The following is a 21,812-nucleotide window of genomic DNA, read 5'->3' on the forward strand; positions in this document are numbered from 1 at the left end:
GGTTATAATGCCATGTTTATGACGTGTAATGTATGTTTTATGAACATACAGACAGGTAACATAAATAATTTCCCTATTTATACATTTGTTAAGATATTTTTTGGTATCCATGTCTTGGAGCAGATTTTTACTAAACCACACAATGAAAACATCAGCTTGATAATCAAGAGTAATATGGTGTGTTACTCTGGGATCTCCTGAGAGTTTCCTGGTTCACATGAAAGAGCAAACCCAAGCAGTGTGGAGATGAAAGTTTGGAATGTACACACACACACACACACACACACACACACACACACACACACACACACACACACACACACACACATTTGGAATGTACACACACACACAAAAATCTATACACTAATATTCAATATTGATTTAATTTAAAGTGCTGGGAGAGCTAACAATGTAATTAGTTACCCAGCTTCCCATAATCCACTCTTCAGTTAAAGGAAAGATAATTGCTTGTTCTTCTAGATGGAAATGACAGGAAGAACAAAAAGAAGAAGAACTATTATGAAGTAAATGTCTGTCATCTCTGTTGACCTACTAGGTCACCGACCCTGGTCTATTATGAAGTAAATGTCTGTCATCTCTGTTGACCTACTAGGTCACCAACCCTGGTCTATCATGAAGTAAATGTCTGTCATCTCTGTTGACCTACTAGGTCACCAACCCTGGTCTATCATGAAGTAAATGTCTGTCATCTCTGTTGACCTACTAGGTCACCAACCCTGGTCTATCATGAAGTAAATGTCTGTCATCTCTGTTGACCTACTAGGTCACCGACCCTGGTCTATTATGAAGTAAATGTCTGTCATCTCTGTTGATCTACTAGGTCACCAACCCTGGTCTATCATGAAGTAAATGTCTGTCATCTCTGTTGACCTACTAGGTCACCAACCCTGGTTTATCATGAAGTAAATGTCTGTCATCTCTGTTGACCTACTAGGTCACCGACCCTGGTCTATCATGAAGTAAATGTCTGTCATCTCTGTTGACCTACTAGGTCACCAACCCTGGTCTATTATGAAGTAAATGTCTGTCATCTCTCTTGACCTACTAGGTCACCAACCCTGGTCTATCATGAAGTAAATGTCTGTCATCTCTGTTGACCTACTAGGTCACCAACCCTGGTTTATCATGAAGTAAATGTCTGTCATCTCTGTTGACCTACTAGGTCACCGACCCTGGTCTATCATGAAGTAAATGTCTGTCATCTCTGTTGACCTACTAGGTCACCAACCCTGGTCTATTATGAAGTAAATGTCTGTCATCTCTGTTGACCTACTACGTCACCAACCCTGGTCTATCATGAAGTAAATGTCTGTCATCTCTGTTGACCTACTAGGTCACCAACCCTGGTCTATCATGAAGTAAATGTCTGTCATCTCTGTTGACATACTAGGTCACCAACCCTGGTCTATTATGAAGTAAATGTCTGTCATCTCTGTTGACCTACTAGGTCACCAACCTTGGTCTATTAATCAAATCAAATCAAATTTTATTGGCCACATGCGCCGAATACAACAGGTGCAGACATTACAGTGAAATGCTTACTTACAGCCGTTAAACAACAGTGCATTTATTTTTAACAAAAAAGTAAGTGTTGAGAAAAAAAGAGCAAAAGTAAAATAAAATAACAGTAGGGAGGGTATATATACAGGGGGGTACCGGTGCAGAGTCAATGTGCGGGGGCACCGGCTAGTTGAGGTAGTTGAAGTAATATGTACATGTGGGTAGAGTTAAAGTGACTATGCATAAATAATTAACAGAGTAGCAGCAGCGTAAAAGGATGGGGTGGGGGGGCAGTGCAAATAGTCCGGGTAGCCATGATTAGCTGTTCAGGAGTCTTATGGCTTGGGGGTAGAAGCTGTTGAGAAGTCTTTTGGACCTAGACTTGGCACTCCGGTACCGCTTGCCGTGCGGTAGCAGAGAGAACAGTCTATGACTAGGGTGGCTGGAGTCTTTGACAATTTTGAGGGCCTTCCTCTGACACCGCCTGGTATAGAGGTCCTGGATGGCAGGAAGCTTGGCCCCAGTGATGTACTGGGCCGTACGCACTACCCTCTGTAGTGCCTTGCGGTCGGAGGCCAAGCAGTTGCCATACCAGGCGACCAGGGTTGGTGACCTAGTAGGTCAACAGAGATGACAGACATGAAGTAAATGTCTGTCATCTCTGTTGACCTACTAGGTCACCAACCCTGGTCTATCATGAAGTAAATGTCTGTCATCTCTGTTAAGCTACTAGGTCACCAACCCTGGTCTATTATGAAGTAAATGTCTGTCATCTCTGTTGACCTACTAGGTCACCAACCCTGGTCTATTATGAAGTAAATGTCTGTCATCTCTGTTGACCTACTAGGTCACCGACCCTGGTCTATTATGAAGTAAATGTCTGTCATCTCTGTTGATCTACTAGGTCACCAACCCTGGTCTATCATGAAGTAAATGTCTGTCATCTCTGTTGACCTACTAGGTCACCAACCCTGGTCTATCATGAAGTAAATGTCTATCATCTCTGTTGACCTACTAGGTCACCGACCCTGGTCTATTATGAAGTAAATGTCTGTCATCTCTGTTGATCTACTAGGTCACCAACCCTGGTCTATCATGAAGTAAATGTCTGTCATCTCTGTTGACCTACTAGGTCACCAACCCTGGTCTATCATGAAGTAAATGTCTATCATCTCTGTTGACCTACTAGGTCACCAACCTTGGTTTATCACGAAGTAAATGTCTGTCATCTCTGTTGACCTACTAGGTCACCGACCCTGGTCTATCATGAAGTAAATGTCTGTCATCTCTGTTGACCTACTAGGTCACCAACCCTGGTCTATTATGAAGTAAATGTCTGTCATCTCTGTTGACCTACTAGGTCACCAACCCTGGTCTATCATGAAGTAAATGTCTGTCATCTCTGTTGACCTACTAGGTCACCAACCCTGGTCCAGGAGACCAACAAGATGTGCTCTTTCTGAAAGGCTTGGATAGGCAACATGATCGCAGGTTGGTGAGTGTCAGACATATCTTTCACCCAGCTCCCTCTCTGGCTCCCTGGAGCTGCTCCTCGTAGTACAGTAGTTGGTCCACTTCAAAGCCATCGCTGGGCCTCTCCACCAGGCTGCTGAGGGCCTGTCTGATGCTCCCCTCACCCTCCTGCCTCTCCCTGGCTCCCTTCAGGTAGTCATACACCCTCTGGAAGACGGTCAGACCCAGCCGACGGGACACTGACCTGTGACAGACACAGGGAGAGAGACTGGGTGTCAACTCTGTCAACCAATCACACTCATCAGCCTGACATTTTGACAGTTTAAATGTTGTCCTGGCTCCCATAACGTGCTCTCTGTGTAGAGTGATTTGATGTGATTGACAGGAGGCAGGAAATTACATTGAACTTTTGTGATATATCATGCTCAACATTTGCATGGTGTGCACTGCAGGCAACCTCAAGCAAATCTTAAATAGAACCAGGATGATTGTTGCTAAAGCAGGTGAACAGAGGTATCCAGCCAGAATAACAGCACTTAGCATTTACATGAGTCATTTAGCAGACACTCTTATCCAGAACGGCTTAAAGTAGTGAGTGCATACATTTTTCGTACTGGTCTCCCGTGGGATTTATCCACAACCCTGGCATTGCAAGCTCCATGCTCTATCAACTGAGCCATACGAGACCCCAAATAGACCACTCTTGTACCCCTTAGCAACAAGAGTGGTCTATTTGTTCCTGTATGCTCTCACATAATGCATCATGGATGCTGTGAGAGATAGAGTATTACTATACCTGTCTGTCAAATAGAATGTAAAAAAACATATTTCATGACATGTAGACATACAGTGTCACTAGCCAGTGCTAAGCTACCTAAACTCCCAGAGTGTGTGTGTTCTGTCTTCAGTGGATGCTCCGTTGCCATGGAGCTGGCAGCAGGAAACGAGCAGGTGCATTGGGGTGGGCCTCGTGAATTTGACGGAGGCCTGTGGGCCCAAGAAACTCCACGTATCATACACCAAAGTCCACATCTTCCACTAGGAGACAACACAACTCCAGCAGTCCAATCAATCAGGCACATAATCAACAGTTTCTAATGCCCAGAGCACATGGTACTCCATTGTCACGGGACAAATGTCAAGTCTCTATTGAGAGATCTGTTGAGATTCACTGCATTGTTTTCTGGAGATGTCACAGCCAGAGAAAACTGACATTTAGAAAATACTTATTTATCCAATCCTTCCTGTCTTCCCTGGACGCCTTTTACCAGATACTATTTCTGGAGTTATTATTGTGACATAAAAGATTAATGTCTACTTTTGGTTTGTCCAGTCATCTGATAATGGTCCTATCAGGTCTATAAAGCTGGTGAAAGCTCTCTCCCAGAGAAATTAACCATTAGGATCTCAGATTGGACTTTATGGATGTTCTGGGGCTGTCTGGGAGAGAGGAAGGCCCTGCAGTGTAATTCATTTTCAGCTAAAAGTACCATGACATTTGGGGCTATATGGTCTTTTTGTCTATAGTGATCTTGGAGATGACCCTGGGACCTCAGACAAAGCTTCAGACCAACAAAAACGTGTTTGGTTGGCCATAGTTGTATGTTCAGCGTTTTCTGTCCATAGTTCAGTTGTGTGTTCATAGTTGTGTGTTCATTATTTATTATTTTAACAGGGAGTCCCATTGAGACCAAGGTCTCTTTCACAAGGGAGCCTGCATCTTACAATTATACACAATTTATACAACAGAAAATACACCAGAAAAATATACCAAAAAATACCAAATAAACTGCTTTACAAAGTTCAAGAGAATAAAAAAAATACAAAACACACTAAAGACAAACAATCACATTCCTCAGCAGAGAGGTCCTTAATCAGCACTCTGACCTGCCGGAATGACACCAGTACATCCCGTTGTAAGGAACTCTGAAGATTGTTCTTAATACATGGGGTGCGAAGAAACTAAAAGCTGCTTTTCTTAAGTCTGTAGCAACAGATGAATTTCCAGAGTTAGCCATCCCTCATAACATTATAAGTGTCCTCAGAAGCCTGAAGTTAAGTTTAGCAATACATGTGTAATTAGGCTTTGTCTTTTTCTTAGAGTAGAATATTCTGGCATAGTAAATGCTGTCTCATTATTCTAATTCCATCCTAATTCATCTCTGGCTTGAGACTTCCTATGGAAAGGATAGCGTGAGAAGAAGATAGAAACAGCTAGGATTGTGAGAGGGTTGATAGTCCTCTCTGAAGTATTGTTGCAGCGGCACAAGGGTCCCTAGTGTTAGAGACACTTTGTTAGAGAGTGTTAGAGTCTCACTCTCTCCCTCTCTCTCCCTCTCTCCCTCTCTCCCTCTCTCTCCCTCTATCCCTCTCTCCCTCTCTCTCTCTCTCTCTCTCTCTCTCCCTCTCTCTCCCTCTATCCCTCTCTCCCTCCCTCCCTCTCTCTCCCTCTATCCCTCTCTCCCTCCCTCCCTCTCTCTCCCTCTATCCCTCTCTCCCTCCCTCAACATAAGTGGCTTGTATAGACTGAACTGGGCCTCTCTTTATATGATTTTTGGGGCAGGCATTCTGAGACTCGGCAGTGAGCAGGTGGACTAATTCCAAATCCGCCTCCAGTCAAGACGAAGTGAGTGTCACCCTCTGGACGGTAGCTATCCCTATGAGGCAGAACTTTCCCACTGTTAGACTGACGATAGGAGATGGGCCATGCGTATTGCGTACACACTAACCCCCTGCATGAGTTGTCATACCAACAATGTATCTGATTGTTTACGATTGATGGAACTGTATAATTCTGTGTTCATTAACTGTGTTAATACTAATTGTAATTATTTTGCACTATGGCCTATTTATTGCCTTACCTCCATAACTTGCTACATTTGAACACACTGTATATATATTTTCTGTTGTATTTTTGACTTTATGTTTTGTTTTACCCCATATGTAACTCTGTGTTGTTGTTTTTATCGCACTGCTTTGCTTTATCCTGGCCAGGGGTCAGAAGGTGTGCTGTGAAGGTGTGGTGCAGGAATCAAGCGCAGGACGCAGGAACTTAGTCCAATCGACTTTAGTGAACCAAAACTCAAAACGAGTCAAAAGAGCTTGGATACGAGCGATTACGCACACAGGCGTAAAATCAAACAAAATAACAATAACGCACAAACACGTGCGAGAACCTCTCCAACACAGAGGAGAGAACGAAGCACAGACAAACACGACAGCAAGTACAATCACACACAACACATGACAAACACAACGAGAACTTATAGGACAAATAATGAACGCTAAACGATAACAGGTGTACAACATCAAGACAAAACCAAACAAACATCGAAACATACAACGGTGGCAGCTAGTACTCCGGAGACGACGACCGCCGAAGCCTGCCCGAGCAAGGAAGAGAGGCAGCCTCGGCCGAAACCGTGACAGTACCCCCCCCTTGACCCCGGCCTCGGGGACGACCAGGAGGACGCGGAGCAGGGCGCGTCGGGTGACTACGGTGGAATTCTGTCAGGAGAGACGGGTCCAAAATGTCTCTCCTCGGCACCCAGCACCGTTCCTCCGGGCCGTACCCCTCCCACTCCACGAGATATTGGAGACCCCCCATCCGACGTCTCGAATCCAAGATGGACTGCACGGTGTACGCCGGTGCCCCCTCGATGTCCAATGGGGGCGGAGGAGTCTCTCTGATCTCATCTTTCTGGAGTGGACCAGCTACCACCGGCCTGAGAAGAGACACATGGAACGAGGGGTTAATACGATAGTCACTAGGCAGTTGTAATCTGTAACACACCTCGTTCAATCTTCTCAGGACTATAAACGGCCCCACAAACCGCCGACCCAGCTTCCGGCAGGGCAGGCGGAGGGGTAGGTTTCTGGTAGAGAGCCAGACTCGATCACCAGGTGCGTACACCGGCCCCTCACTGCGGTGGAGATCGGCGCTCGCCTTCTGACGACGGATGGCCCGCTGCAGGTGGACGTGTGCAGCGTTCCACGTCTCCTCCGAGCGCCGCACCCACTCATCCACCGCAGGAGCCTCGATCTGGCTCTGCTGCCATGGTGCCAGAACCGGCTGGTAACCTAACACACATTGGAAAGGGGTTAGGTTAATTGAGGAGTGGCGTAGGGAATTCTGGGCCATTTCTGCCCAGGGAACATACCGTGCCCACTCCTCCGGCCGGCCCTGGCAGTATGATCTAAGAAACCTACCCACATCCTGGTTCACACGTTCCACCTGCCCATTACTCTCAGGATGGTAACCCGAGGTAAGGCTCACCGAGACCCCCAAACGCTCCATAAATGCTCTCCAGACTCTGGAGGTGAACTGGGGACCTCGATCAGACACAATATCCTCGGGTACCCCGTAGTGCCGGAAAACGTGGGTGAATAGAGCTTCGGCGGTCTGTAGGGCAGTAGGAAGGCCCGGCATAGGGAGCAAACGACAGGCCTTAGAGAACCGGTCCACAACGACCAGTATAGTAGTATTCCCCTGCGAGGGGGGAAGGTCAGTGACGAAGTCCACCGAGAGGTGAGACCATGGTCGTTGTGGAACGGGCAGGGGTTGTAACTTACCCCTAGGCAGATGTCTAGGCGCCTTACACTGGGCACACACCGAGCAGGAGGAGACATAAACCCTCACATCCCTGGCTAACGTGGGCCACCAGTACTTAGCACTAAGGCAGTGCAATGTCCGGCCAATACCAGGATGTCCAGAGGAGGGTGACGTGTGGGCCCAATATATCAATCGATCCCGAACCTCGAGCGGGATGTACGTCCGACCCTCCGGGCATTGAGGAGGACTAGGGTCGGTGCGCAACGCCCGCTCGATTTCAGCATCGACCTCCCACACTACCGGTGCCACCAGACAAGACTGCGGCAGTATGGGAGTGGGCTCCACGGACCTCTCCTCCGTGTCATACCGCCGAGACAGTGCGTCTGCCTTACCGTTCTGCGACCCAGGGATGTACGTGATCTTAAATACGAACCGGGCCAAAAACATGTTCCACCGCGCCTGGCGAGGGTTCAGTCTCCTAGCTGCCCGGATGTACTCCAGGTTACGGTGGTCAGTCAAAATGAGAAAAGGGTGTTGAGCCCCTCAAGCCAATGCCTCCACACCTTTAGGGCCTGTACCACGGCTAACAGCTCCCTGTCCCCTACGTCATAATTTCGCTCCGCCGGACTGAGCTTTTTGGAATAAAAGGCACAGGGGCGGAGTTTAGGTGGCGTGCCGGACCGATGCAAAGCACGGCCCCTATACCGGCCTCTGACGCATCCACCTCTACCTGAAATGGTAAAGCGGGATCCGGATGCGCCAGCACCGAGCCGAAGTAAACAGGTCCTTCAGTCTCCCCAAAGCCCTGTCCGCCTCGGCTGACCACTGCAAACGCACCGGACCCCCTTCAAAAGAGACGTTATGGGAGCTGCCACCTGTCCAAAACCCCGGATAAACCTCCGGTAGTAATTTGCAAACCCCAAAAACTGCTGCACCTCTTTAACAGTGGTTGGAGTCTGCCAATTACGCATGGCTGACACCCGGTCAACTTCCATCTTCACCCCTGACGCAGACAACTGATAACCCAAAAAGGAGATCGACTCCTGGAAAAACAGACATTTCTCTGCCTTGACATACAGGTCGTGCTCCAACAGCCTCCTCAACACTCGGCGCACCAGGGCCACATGCTCGACTCGGGTAGACGAGTACACAAGAATGTCATCTATGTACACGACCACCCCCTGCCCCTGCATGTCCCTGAAGATCTCATCCACGAATGATTGGAAAACTGAAGGAGCGTTCATCAACCCGTATGGCATGACAAGATACTCGTAATGACCCGAGGTGGTACTAAACGCTGTCTTCCATTCATCGCCCTCTCTAATGCGTACCAAGTTGTAAGCGCTCCTGAGATTTAATTTTGTGAAAAAACACGCCCGTGCAATGACTCCGTCATGGTCGCAATCAGAGGAAGTGGATAACTGTACTTCACCGTGATCTGATTGAGACTACTGTAATCAATGCACGGGCGTAACCCTCCATCCTTCTTCTTCACAAAAAAGAAACTCGAGGACGCAGGGGAAGTGGATGGCCGTATGTATCCTTGTCTCAGAGATTCGTCTATGTAAGTCTCCATAGCTCTCTTCTCCTCTTGAGACAGAGGATACACATGGCTCCGTGGGAGCGCAGCTCCTGCCTGGAGGTCTATCGCACAATCTCCCTGCCTATGAGGAGGTAACTGCGTCGCCCTCGACTTACTGAACACAATAGCCAAATCCTCATACTCGGGGGGAATGTGCAATTCGGGCACCTGGTTTGGACTCTCCACCAAGGTAGCCCCCACGGAAACACCTAAACATCGCCCCACACACTGGGCAGACCACTCCATCAGAGCCCTCTCCTGCCACGAAATAGATGGATTATGGATACTCACCAGGGCATTCCCAGCACCACCGGATACGCAGGAGAGTCGATCAGATATAGCTGGATAATCTCCTCATGACCCCCCTGCGTACACATCCTAAGTGGTGCTGTGACTTCCCTGATCAAGCCCGATCCCAACGGACGGCTATCTAGGGCATGAACGGGGAATGGGACGTCAACAGGAAGAAGGGGGAATCCCTAATTCTAAACAAAATTTACTATCAACAAAATTCCCAGCCGCGCCTGAATCTACTAGCGCCTTATGCTGGGAATGAGGTGCAACCTGTGGAAATCGCACAGGTATACAGAAGTGCGCAACAGAGAGCTCTGGGTAAGTGGGGCGCCTACTCACCTGGAAGGACTCCCCAGTGCGGAGCCTGTCGTCTTCTCCCCTAGGAGACCCTCCCCAGCACCTAGTCGCGGTGTGTCCTCCACGGCCACAGTTGGTGCAGGGGACGGCCCCCCTCGTGCTCCGACCCCTACTCTCTCTAGCGCCAGCACCCCCGAGCTCCATAGGGCTCGGCTCGGAGGTGCTGGAGGATGGAATGGACGGACCCCCTCGAACGTCCGCGGGTAGCCAGCAGGGTGTCCAGCCTGATGGATATGTCCACTAACTGATCGAAAGTGAGGCTGGTATCCCTGCAGGCCAGCTCCCGACGGACGTCCTCTCGTAGACTACAGCGGTAGTGATCGATGAGGGCCCGCTCATTCCACCCTGCATCTGCCGCTAGAGTTCGGAATTCTAAAGCGAACTCCTGGGCGCTCCTCCTCCCCCTGCCCGGAGGTAGAATAGACGCTCCCCCGCCGCTTTCCCCTCAGGTGGATGGTCAAACACAGCCCTGAAGCGGCGGGAGAACTCTGAGTAGGTGATAGTGGAGGCGTCTATTCTCCTCCACTCGGCGTTGGCCCATTCCAACGCCTTGCCGGTGAGACAGGAGATGAGGGCGGACACGCTCTCGTGTCCCGAGGGCACCGGGTGTACGGTGGCCAGGTATAGCTCCACCTGTAGAAGGAAGCCCTGACACCCGGCAGCGGTCCCATCATATGCCCTCGGGAGCGAGAGCCGAATTCCCCTGGGTTCGGAGCTTGTATGGGCTGACTGGCCGATGGTGATGGCACGGAAGGTGGAGGTGTGGGTGTCCCTCTGGTCTCCCAGCGTTGAAGCGTGTTGATCACGTCCTGAAGGGCGGTCCCGATACGAAGGATCTGGTCGTTCTGCTCGCGGACCCGCTCCTCCAGAGACTCAGGTGCTGCTGCGGCTCCTGCTGATTCCATCTTCGGTGTGTGATTCTGTCAGAAGGTGTGCTGTGAAGGTGTGGTGCAGGAATCAAGCGCAGGACGCAGGAACTTAGTCCAATCGACTTTAGTGAACCAAAACTCAAAACGAGTCAAAAGAGCTTGGATACGAGCGATTACGCACACAGGCGTAAAATCAAACAAAATAACAATAACGCACAAACACGTGCGAGAACCTCTCCAACACAGAGGAGAGAACGAAGCACAGACAAACACGACAGCAAGTACAATCACACACAACACATGACAAACACAACGAGAACTTATAGGACAAATAATGAACGCTAAACGATAACAGGTGTACAACATCAAGACAAAACCAAACGAACATCGAAACATACAACGGTGGCAGCTAGTACTCCGGAGACGACGACCGCCGAAGCCTGCTCGAGCAAGGAAGAGAGGCAGCCTCGGCCGAAACCGTGACACCAGGTCGCAGTTGTAAATGAGAACTTGGCTTACCTGGTTAAATAAAGGTTAAATAAAAAAAATATATATATAATGAAATTCATCTGATTGTTTACGATTGATGGAACTGTATAATGGAATTCAATTTTTGAGGCTCTGTGATAGCAGACATCTTTACTACGGAGTAGATTCTTTCACTCCCTCTCCCTCTCCACCATCTCCTTCTACCTCTCTCTCCTCCATCTCCTCCTCTTCAGTTGACCTTTACAGATGGAAGTCCCTACATTGAGTCACGACTTTGGCTCCTGCATTTGTACACCAGCGGGAACCCATTTCCTCTCTACAGAGATAATGGTTTTTCCATTCACAAAATGAAATATGCAAAATATTGACTATGATGAATAACAAAATCCGGAGGCCAAATACTGAATGGGACAAAAATCGTTCATCAAAATGATGATAAATAGCCTAGTGAGGAGGGGTCTATGGATGAGCATGTTCACAGTACGTGTTTAACAAATTAGGTGTATATCTGAAAATGAACAGCCCTGAAAAATTTGACTAATGACGTGTGTGCATGTGCGTGTGCCAATGATTCTCTCTCTCTCTCTCTCTCTCTCTCTCTCTCTCTCTCTCTCTCTCTCTCTCTCTCTCTCTCTCTCTCTCTCTCTCTCTCTCTCTCTCTCTCTCTCTCTCTCTCTCTCTCTCTCTCTCTCTCTCTCTCTCTCTCTCTCTCTCTCTCTCTCTCTCTCTCTCTCTCTCTCTCTCTCTCTCTCTCTCTCTCTCTCTCTCTCTCTCTCTCTCTCTCTCTCTCTCTCTCTCTCTCTCTCTCTCTCTCTCTCTCTCTCTCTCTCTCTCTCTCTCTCTCTCTCTCTCTCTCTCTCTCTCTCTCTCTCTCTCTCTCTCTCTCTCTCTCTCTCTCTCTCTCTCTCTCTCTCTCTCTCTCTCTCTCTCTCTCTCTCTCTCTCTCGAAATGGCCCCCTTCTGGGACCTCTGACACGGTGAGCCTGACGGGCTGATGGACGCCCTTCACTGTAGTAAAGGCCTCTTGCTGAATATCGATCACAACATAATGCTGTCATGGCAGCTCATGACACCCCAGCTATCGGTTGTTAGAAATTTGATAAGTTTTTATTTGCTTACTGTCCTAGTGCATTGACTCAATACAAATAAACATTTCCTATAACACCATAATAGGATTGTTCCAATGTTGAACAGAACATTAGCTTGAGGAGGGTTTGCTTTGAGCAGGTTCCCGAAGGTTCTCATGTACACAGAGGCACACACAGTGGGCTTAAGCCTGGAGTTTCGATAAGAGGTACAATTAAACATCCTGGAGCCAAGAGAGCCATGGTGAGAGATGCTGCTGCCGTAAATTGCTACCTGTTCTCCTGTCCTCCCTCCTTCCCCTCCCTTCATCCTCGCTCCCTCCATCCCCCCTCCTATTCCTGGGCCTTTATGAAGCGGCAGCTGTGAGGGATCTGACAGGGTCTAATTCTCTCTCCCACAGGATATGGGCTTCTGTTATTAATACACCAGGACCAGTCTCAGCATGGGAGCATGGAGCAGAAACTCACACTGTGTGTGTATAACAGAATACTATTGTCGCTGTGTGAAAAGGAAAGTGTGTATTGCTTGAAGAGAGGGGCTGTGTTGTCCAGGTAACAGTCCCTTACAGCTTCACTTAGCACAAACTCCAAACCCCATTACCTCAATCACACCCAACCTGGTCACAGTGACAGCGACTTTTGTCTCTGCCCTGTAGTCCAGAGAGCTGTCTGTACAGGAGAGTAGTGGAGCGGAATAGAGGTGAGGTTTGGGCCCCTGGGCCAGCAGCACAGTCAGGCTCTGCCATTCCCCTTCTCACCCTATCACACATCCACCTCACTGGGCAGACAGCAGAGTGACGGGCCCCTCTCCCACAGCTACACCAGGCTGATGTGATGTCCATATTGGTGTACACCACAGATCGATGGACAGGACAACAAGAGGGTGGATGGATAGAGCGACCACAGGCAGACAGGGAAACAGACTCTGCCTGGAGGTGAGATACATCTTACTTTAATTTAAAACTTAAATGCTGAGTGTATTGAAAATGTTTAAGTTGGCTGTTGCCAACATGTGCAGGGATGGAAATTATGTTAGCCGCTGTTTAGCTGCAATGAATATACGGTGTTGTTGTTTCTGTTTCACAAGTTAGGCTTTTCCAAAACATTATTGAACTGCACGGTTACATACATCATGAGATAATTAACATAATTTTTCTAATTTACATGATTTCATAATTTTGTGAGCAATCTTTTAAACTGGATAATATGCTCACATGTAGTATAAAATCAAAGCAAATTCTAATAAATGAGCTCCTTGGTCTGTGACAATCACTTCCTGCATGACAACACATAGACAGAAAACAACAATGATCTCTGTTAGTTCAACAGTATCCATCACAACCTTGCATCACACACACACACACACACACACCATATATTTTCTCAACCACTGTGGGATTGTGATATTATCTCTGTCCTTGGCTATCTAATCACAGTAAATAATGCTGTGTGTCACCTTGTCTCCACTCAGATGAAATACTGCCAGAGTGCTTGGGAGAGTTGTAGGCACCATTTAGCTTGGGCTGTTTTGAGTTATTAAAAAGCAGATTTATGTAAAGAGAGCAGAGAAAGTGCATCCCAATCCTTTATTTGGTGTCATCAATCACACACACAAAGAGAGAGAGAGAGAGAGAGAGAGAGAGAGACAGAGACAGAGACAGAGACAGAGACAGAGACAGAGACAGAGAGAGAGAGACTGTGTGCTGTAGATGTCCCAGACAGTGTCTAACCTAAAACAGAGTGCTAGGTGAGAGAAGAAGACATCAACACAACATGGTCACTTTTAAAGATATACACAACTGCTTTACAAGTAGTAACTTGATTTCTTTTGAATTTTGTTTTGTTATTTGTACTAGAGAAACAGGAAAAAGTCTTGGCACACTTCCAGTCAGATGCAAATGTATTTTAATAGTAGCTGAGCTTTCATTCAGTCGACCTTCATCTGAGCATGCCTCCAACACCTTCACTAATCGCTTTTGGGTGTGTGGTTATTCTCTTTCGTTATTTAAATGAAAGTTTAAACTCATTGTCACCAAGGCAGTACTTACTGCAGCACTTTCACAGTGGGTTGGAAGAAAGTTTCTCATTGTATGTTTCCAGACTTATCTAGGCCAATATTAAATAAAAGCAGCTGCTGAGAGTAGAGCTTCGCCACAGGTGAGCAGGCAGAGAGGCTGTGTCTAGGAGCTGCCAGTATCTGACATGAGGTTCCACGGTTCACTGGGCCAGCTAAGAGTGTGTGTGCGTGTGTGTGTGTGTGTGTGTGTGTGTGTGTGTGTGTGTGAGATTCGGAGTCGGTCATTATTTGTAAGAAGAGAGATATAATGAGAGGGAGAGAATACATGGATAAACATGCATTCATTTCCATTCTCTGTGGCTTAAACAGGCATATATTTACATTCTACAGCCTCTATGGCAATGTGTGCATGGAGACTAGTCTTTTCTCTATTCCACCAGACCACTGTTGCTCTCCACTCCCTTCCCTGTTTAACTAAACACCATGGAGGGATACATAGAGCGTAGAGCCCAAAATATGCAAATGACACATGAACCTAAGAGGACAGCTACAGTATTCAATACACCATTAGAATATCAACTGAGTACAGCTGAATATACTGGAATTGTAGTTTGTTTTTGTGCATTTCTTTTTAGCTAGTTTTCCTAGAGCTTGAACACACAGGAGTAACTAGTTTGTCTGCTGTAGGTGACAGAACAGAGTAATCTAGCGCTTGAACACACAGGAGTAACTAGTTTGTCTGCTGTAGGTGACAGAACAGACAGTAATCTAGCGCTTGAACACACAGGAGTAACTAGTCTGTCTGCTGTAGGTGACAGAACAGACAGTAATCTAGCGCTTGAACACACAGGAGTAACTAGTTTGTCTGCTGTAGGTGACAGAACAGACAGTAATCTAGCGCTTGAACACACAGGAGTAACTAGTCTGTCTGCTGTAGGTGACAGAACAGACAGTAATCTAGCGCTTGAACACACAGGAGTAACTAGTTTGTCTGCTGTAAGTGACAGAACAGACAGTAATCTAGTGCTTGAACACACAGGAGTAACTAGAGTAACTTCTTCACAGATCAAATGGAGAACTTGAAAAATAGAGGCAAAATATGTGCTTATTTGACTTGTTTAGAAAGAAGGGAACTTGACAGGAAATCCATTCAACGGTGTTGTGGTGAGCATGCTGGACGGTGAGAGAGGAGGACTTACACCTACCTACAGTACACACAACATCAACGTGTTCAACACATCAGGAGGAAGAACCCTAATAAGGTATAGAGAGGATGTAATGCACGGAAAACTACTGAGATTCAGAAAAACATCCAAGCCCTATCCAGACATCGATTTGAAGGTAAGTACAGTGGGGAGAACAAGTATTTGATACACTGCCGATTTTGCAGGTTTTCCTACTTACAAAGCATGTAGAGGTCTGTAATTTTGATCATAGGTACACTTCAACTGTGAGAGACGGAATCTAAAACAAAAATCCAGAAAATCACATTGCATGATTTTTAAGTAATTAATTTGCATTTTATTGCATGACATAAGTATTTGATACATCAGAAAAGCAGAACTTAATATTTGGTACAGAAACCTTTTTTTGCAATTACAGAGATCATACGTTTCCTGTAGGTCTTGACCAGGTTTGCACACACTGCAGCAGGGATTTTGGCCCACTCCTCCATACAGACCTTCTCCAGATCCTTCAGGTTTCAGGGCTGTCGCTGGGCAATACGGACTTTCAGCTCCCTCCAAAGATTTTCTATTGGGTTAAGGTCTGGAGACTGGCTAGGCCACTCCAGGACCTTGAGATGCTTCTTACGGAGCCACTCCTTAGTTGCCCTGGCTGTGTGTTTCGGGTCGTTGTCATGCGGGAAGACCCAGCCACGACCCATCTTCAATGCTCTTACTGAGGGAAGGAGGTTGTTGGCCAAGATCTCGCGATACATGGCCCCATCCATCCTCCCCTCAATATGGTGCAGTTGTCCTGTCCCCTTTGCAGAAAAGCATCCCCAAAGAATGATGTTTCCACCTCCATGCTTCACGGTTGGGATGGTTTTCTTGGGGTTGTACTCATCCTTCTTCTTCCTCCAAACACCCGCGAGTGGAGTTTAGACCAAAAAGCTCTATTTTTGTCTCATCAGACCACATGACCTTCTCCCATTCCTCCTCTGGATCATCCAGATGGTCATTGGCAAACTTCAAACGGGCCTGGACATGCGCTGGCTTGAGCAGGGGGACCTTGCGTGCGCTGCAGGATTTTAATCCATGACGGCGTAGTGTGTTACTAATGGTTTTCTTTGAGACTGTGGTCCCAGCTCTCTTCAGGTCATTGACCAGGTCCTGCCGTGTAGTTCTGGGCTGATCCCTCACCTTCCTCATGATCATTGATGCCCCACGAGGTGAGATCTTGCATGGAGCCCCAGACCGAGGGTGATTGACCGTCATCTTGAACTTCTTCAATTTTCTAATAATTGCGCCAACAGTTGTTGCCTTCTCACCAAGCTGCTTGCCTATTGTTCTGTAGCCCATCCCAGCCTTGTGCAGGTCTACAATTTTATCCCTGATGTCCTTACACAGCTCTCTGGTCTTGGCCATTGTGGAGAGGTTGGAGTCTGTTTGATTGAGTGTGTGGACAGGTGTCTTTTATACAGGTAACGAGTTCAAACAGGTGCAGTTAATACAGGTAATGAGTGGAGAACAGGAGTGCTTCTTAAAGAAAAATTAACAGGTCTGTGAGAGCCGGAATTCTTACTGGTTGGTAGGTGATCAAATACTTATGTCATGCAATAAAATGTAAATGAATTACTTAAAAATCATACAATGTGATTTTCTGGATTTTTGTTTTAGATTCCATCTCTCACAGTTGAAGTGTACCTATGATAAAAATTACAGACCTCTACATGCTTTGTAAGTAGGAAAACCTACAAAATCGGCAGTGTATCAAATACTTGTTCTCCCCACTTTACTGTAGTACCGGTAAATAGCAGCACAGTGAAAGACCTGATCAATGCTCCAACCAGATATGCTCTCAGCCCACCACAGGCCTTCCAGTACAGTTAATGTAAGAGTGTTCACGGTGTGGAAACACATCAATATTCTCACCATCGGTAGACTACAGCTACATCAATTACCACTGCAGAGCACTTGTAACCTGGTTTCTCACTACTCTACTACCATTAGGACAAGTCCATCGACCTCCTGCATGGTAGTGTGTGTGCGTGCCTGTGTGTCTTCTAACTCACCGCTGAGCTCTCCTTCCAGAACCTGCTCCATGTGTCTCATCATGGCCTCCAGGTCGCTGTCCTGAGGAGGAACAGAGGTCAGAGTTCACACTCAGTTATTCATCATTCATCACATTTACAGCTGTTTAACTTGGCATTTAGATGTAAATGGTCATAGTGCTACAGTATATGTGCTGGAGTATCCTGAGTATGTTTTACCGGTACAAAACAAACCTAGAGCATCATTTGAGCAGGTGTCCAAACAGTCCAACTACACACAGAGAGGTAGTGGATCTCAGGAGATGGAGGTCAGTGAACAACAACAACAACCACACAGCAGCGCTCTCAGGGATTCCTCCGACCCTGTCAGATATGTCAGGTAGGGGTTCCGATCCCCTCCCCCTAGAGACAGCAACAGCCAATCACATTGTCTGTATAGACCCCACATCCCAGCATCCCCCTCTCCGTGGCCCCCAGGGCACCACACCACCACCGCACCGCTGCTGCTGAGAAATGAAAACATCAGTCGAGGCATCTTTCAGCTGTCAGATTGTCAGAAGGAGCTCCTCTCTGTGGCGTCACATGACAATTTCTCCATTGAGGAGGCACCTAGGAGCCAGGACACAGCAGCTGCTACATGGCCTCAGTGTGTGTCAGACCCTGGCTGGACTCTCCTGGGTACAGAAGTGTGATGTGTGCCACATCCATGTGACAATGGAGGGGAAAGAGGGAGTCACCCCTATTACCCTGTGCTACTGTCATCCAACAGGACGCCGTGGAGAGCCAAATGTCGCAGCGCAAGCAACAAGGAGCTAGAGAAGATGAGTGAGTATTTAGATCAAGCCACACTGGCACCATCTGAGGTGAGGTGAAGCGTGCAGTGCCCTACTATAGAACTAATGAATCTGTGGGAAATGTGTCTTCATCCAGGAGGACAAACCTGTACAAGCAGGGAGTGCATCATTAAGAGAACTACTCTAAACCCTCTCTCCTCCACTAGATTCACTCTGACACTACCACAGTTGAAAAGGCTACATCCAACTAACTGCCATGCTCATCCCTGGCAACACTCCCAAAGCTGAATTCTTAATTTCTACCTTTCTCCTTTCTTCTGTCCTTTCTCCCAACAGTGACAAATAGTTTTAATCTAGCTTGGCCTTCTTACTCCCATGGTGCAGAGGGAAGAGATTGGGTTGTAGCCTTGAGATATCCCCTCGTGTGTGTGTGTCAGGGGAAAGAGAGAAGGGGGGGATTAGAATGCTGAATGCGAATCATTGAATAAATAAATTAGCAAACTTAAGAATGAACTAGCTTCTCTTGGTTTGATGCAGTCAAGACAGGTATTATGTAATGAGATGGGAGGATAAATAACTAGCAAGAAGTTAGTCTACTAGTGGGAGTTAACAGTGCCTTATCTCTCTCTCTCTACCTCTCTTTCTGTGCCAGCTGCCGTGTCACTCACTTTGCACACACACACCGCACGGCCTCTCCCCTGCTTCCTAGCACCATGCTCTGTTTCTCTCCCTTCCTCCGCTCCGGTTGATAAAGCACCAAAAAAAATAGCCTTTTCTGCTACTTCCCTCACTCGGATCGGACTGGACATGGTGTGGACCCGGGTCTATGTTTTAAAAATGTATTGTGGCCAGCTGGGAAAGCCCCGCGTCCATTTCAAAACGGTACCCCTTAACTCCCATCAGCATTTATTCTCATCATTCAATCGATTTAATTTGCATTGATGTCAGAGTGATTAGAGGGACAATAGAGCGCTGAGTAACAGGCCATTCATTAGCAACCTGATGGTCGTTAGTGAGTTGGGTACTACCAACGCATCAGCACCATTCATGTAGGCTTACAGAGCGCAGAATAGGAGCAGATTACCGTGACACAGCAGCAGTAGTGGTGCATGGGTAAAATCACTATGGAAGCCAAGCCCCCCCCCCCAAAGAAAAAGCCATATTACAACCTATGTGTTGTGATAATTGCGTTGTTTGCTCTATAACCTGCTAGTTCCTATGCCTTGACACCGTGATATATAGGCCTAAAGGCCGAGACAATAAGAAGACAGTGGCCGAATAAATTCAATCACACCTTTGTTTTATCACAAAACCGGATAGCAACCTCTGTCCAGTGAAGTCCACAAAGCATATTGCATGTACAGCAACAGACAGTTACAGTGCATTCGGAAAGTATTCAGACCCCTTGACTTTTTCCACATTTTATAACGTTGCAGCCTTATACTAAAATGGATTAAATAGTTTTTTCTCCTCATCATTCTACACACAATACCCCATAATGACAAAGCAAAAACAGGTTTTTAGATTTTTTAAACAAATTTATTAAAAATAAAAAACGTAAATATTACATTTACATAAGTATTCAGACCCTTTACTCAGCACTTTGTTGAAGCACCTTTTGGCAGCAATTACAGGCTTGAGTCTTCTTGGGTATGACGCTACAAGCTTGGCACACCTGTATTTGGGGAGTTTCTCCCATTCTTCTATGCAGATCCTCTCAAACTCTGTCAGGTTGGATGGGGAGCATCGCTGCACAGCTATTTTCAGGTCTCTCCAGAGATGTTAGATCGGTTTCAAGTCCAGGCTCTGGCTGGGCCACTCAAGGACATTCAGTGATGTGTCCCGAAGCCACTCCTGTGTTGTCTTGGCTGTGTGCTTAGGGTTGTTGTCCTGTTGGAAGGTGAACCTTCGCCCCAGTCTGAGGTCCTGAGCACTCTGGAGTAGGTTTTCATCAAGGATCTCTCTGTACTTTGCTCCGTTCATCTTTCACTCGATCCTGACTAGTCTCCCAGTCCCTGCCGCTGAAAAATATCCCCATAGCATGATGCTGCCACCACCATGCTTCACCGTAGGGATGGTGCCAGGTTTCCTCCAGACGTGACGCTTGGCATTCAGGCCAAAGTGTTCAATCTTGGTTTCATCAGACCAGATAATCTTGTTTCTCATGGTCTGAGAGTCCTTTAGGTGCCTTTTGGCAAACTTCAAACGGGCTGTCATGTGCCTTTTCCTGAGGAGTGGCTTCTGTCTGGCCACTCTACCATAAAGGCCTAATTGGTGGAGTGCTGCATAGATGGTTGTCCTTCTGGAAGGTTCTCCCATCTCCACAGAGGAACTCTGGAGCTCTGTCAGAGTGACCATTGGGTTCTTGGTCACCTCCCTGACCAAGGCCATTCTCCCCCGATTGCTCTGTTTGGCCAGGCGGCCAGCTCTAGGAAGAGTCTTGGTAGTTCCAAACTTCTTCCATTTAAGAATGATGTAGGCCACTGAGTTCTTGGGGACCTTCAATGCTGCAGACATGTGCCTCGACACAATCCTGTCTTGGAGCTCTATGGACAATTCCTTCAACCTCATGGCTTGATTTTTGCTCTAACATGCACTGTCAACTGTGGGACCTTATATAGACAGGTGTGTTTCTTTCCAAATCATGTTCAATCAATTGAATTTACCACAGGTGGACTTCAATCAAGTTGTAGAAACATCTCAAGGATGATAAATGGAAACAGGATGCACCTGAGCTCAATTTCGAGTCTCATAGCAAAGGGTCTGAATACTTATGTCAATAAGTTATTTCAGTTTTGTATTTTTTATACATTTGCAAACATTTCTAAAAACCTGTTTTCGCTTTCTCATTATGGGGTATTGTGTGTAGATTGATGAGGATTTTATTTATTTCATCCATTTTAGAATAAGGCTGTAACGTAACAAAATGTGGAAAAAGTCAAGGGGTCTGAATACTTTCCGAATGCACTGTACATGACCTACAGCATGGTCAAGCAAGTAAATTTTTCAGAAATTGTCTGACCACTAAACAACTATTGCTTTAGAACTAAAGAGAGTTACCGCAAGTCGCAAAGAAAACAGGGGCTGCCTCCACTATTCCAGCACCATTTCAACATCATCAAGTCACCTCTGCTTAATCTAATACAGTGACAACTAAAAGATTCCAAAAACAATTTAGTCCAATCAACATAAGCTAAATATGATGTGGCTGTCCATGGTTCTGATTTGTGCGTGTGTGTGTGCATTCGTGCAAGTAGAAAAACATGTTGACTCACCCTACTTGTAGAGAAACGGCAATGCCATCGTCCTCTCTTTCATGTTGACAAAACGGTCTATCACTCTGTCATACAGTACACACTTTTATTTTATGTTGTCGTAGGCTACCTGGCTAAAATGCTCGCTCGTTAGCCTAACTTCTATTCTATTGTTTTAGCTAGTTAACAATAGCCTTCTACATCTAGCTACATATGGAACTTCCATCATCTCAGGGCGGGGGCACAACAATGTATTAAAGTTTAAGATGAGGGAGGACTTTTTTTTCATGAGCATGGCCTAATCTCTATTA

The 21,812-nt window shown here is 46.7% G+C and overlaps 1 protein-coding gene across 1 annotated transcript in view; it reads right to left on the minus strand.

The window, feature by feature from the left end:
* Positions 1-320: 320 nt before the first annotated feature.
* LOC123487506 (serine/threonine-protein kinase Nek11-like) overlaps positions 321-21,812 on the minus strand; it is a gene marked incomplete at its 5' end in the record, with an annotated part of 74,756 nt that continues 53,264 nt past the window's right edge. Inside the window, 3 exon segments of the mRNA XM_045218714.1 lie at positions 321-834; positions 2,191-3,238; positions 17,475-17,535. Coding sequence (XP_045074649.1) covers positions 3,037-3,238; positions 17,475-17,535 — 263 coding nt within the window.

The sequence above is a fragment of the Coregonus clupeaformis genome, unplaced genomic scaffold, assembly GCF_020615455.1.
Source record: "Coregonus clupeaformis isolate EN_2021a unplaced genomic scaffold, ASM2061545v1 scaf1749, whole genome shotgun sequence".
NCBI lineage: Eukaryota > Metazoa > Chordata > Actinopteri > Salmoniformes > Salmonidae > Coregonus > Coregonus clupeaformis.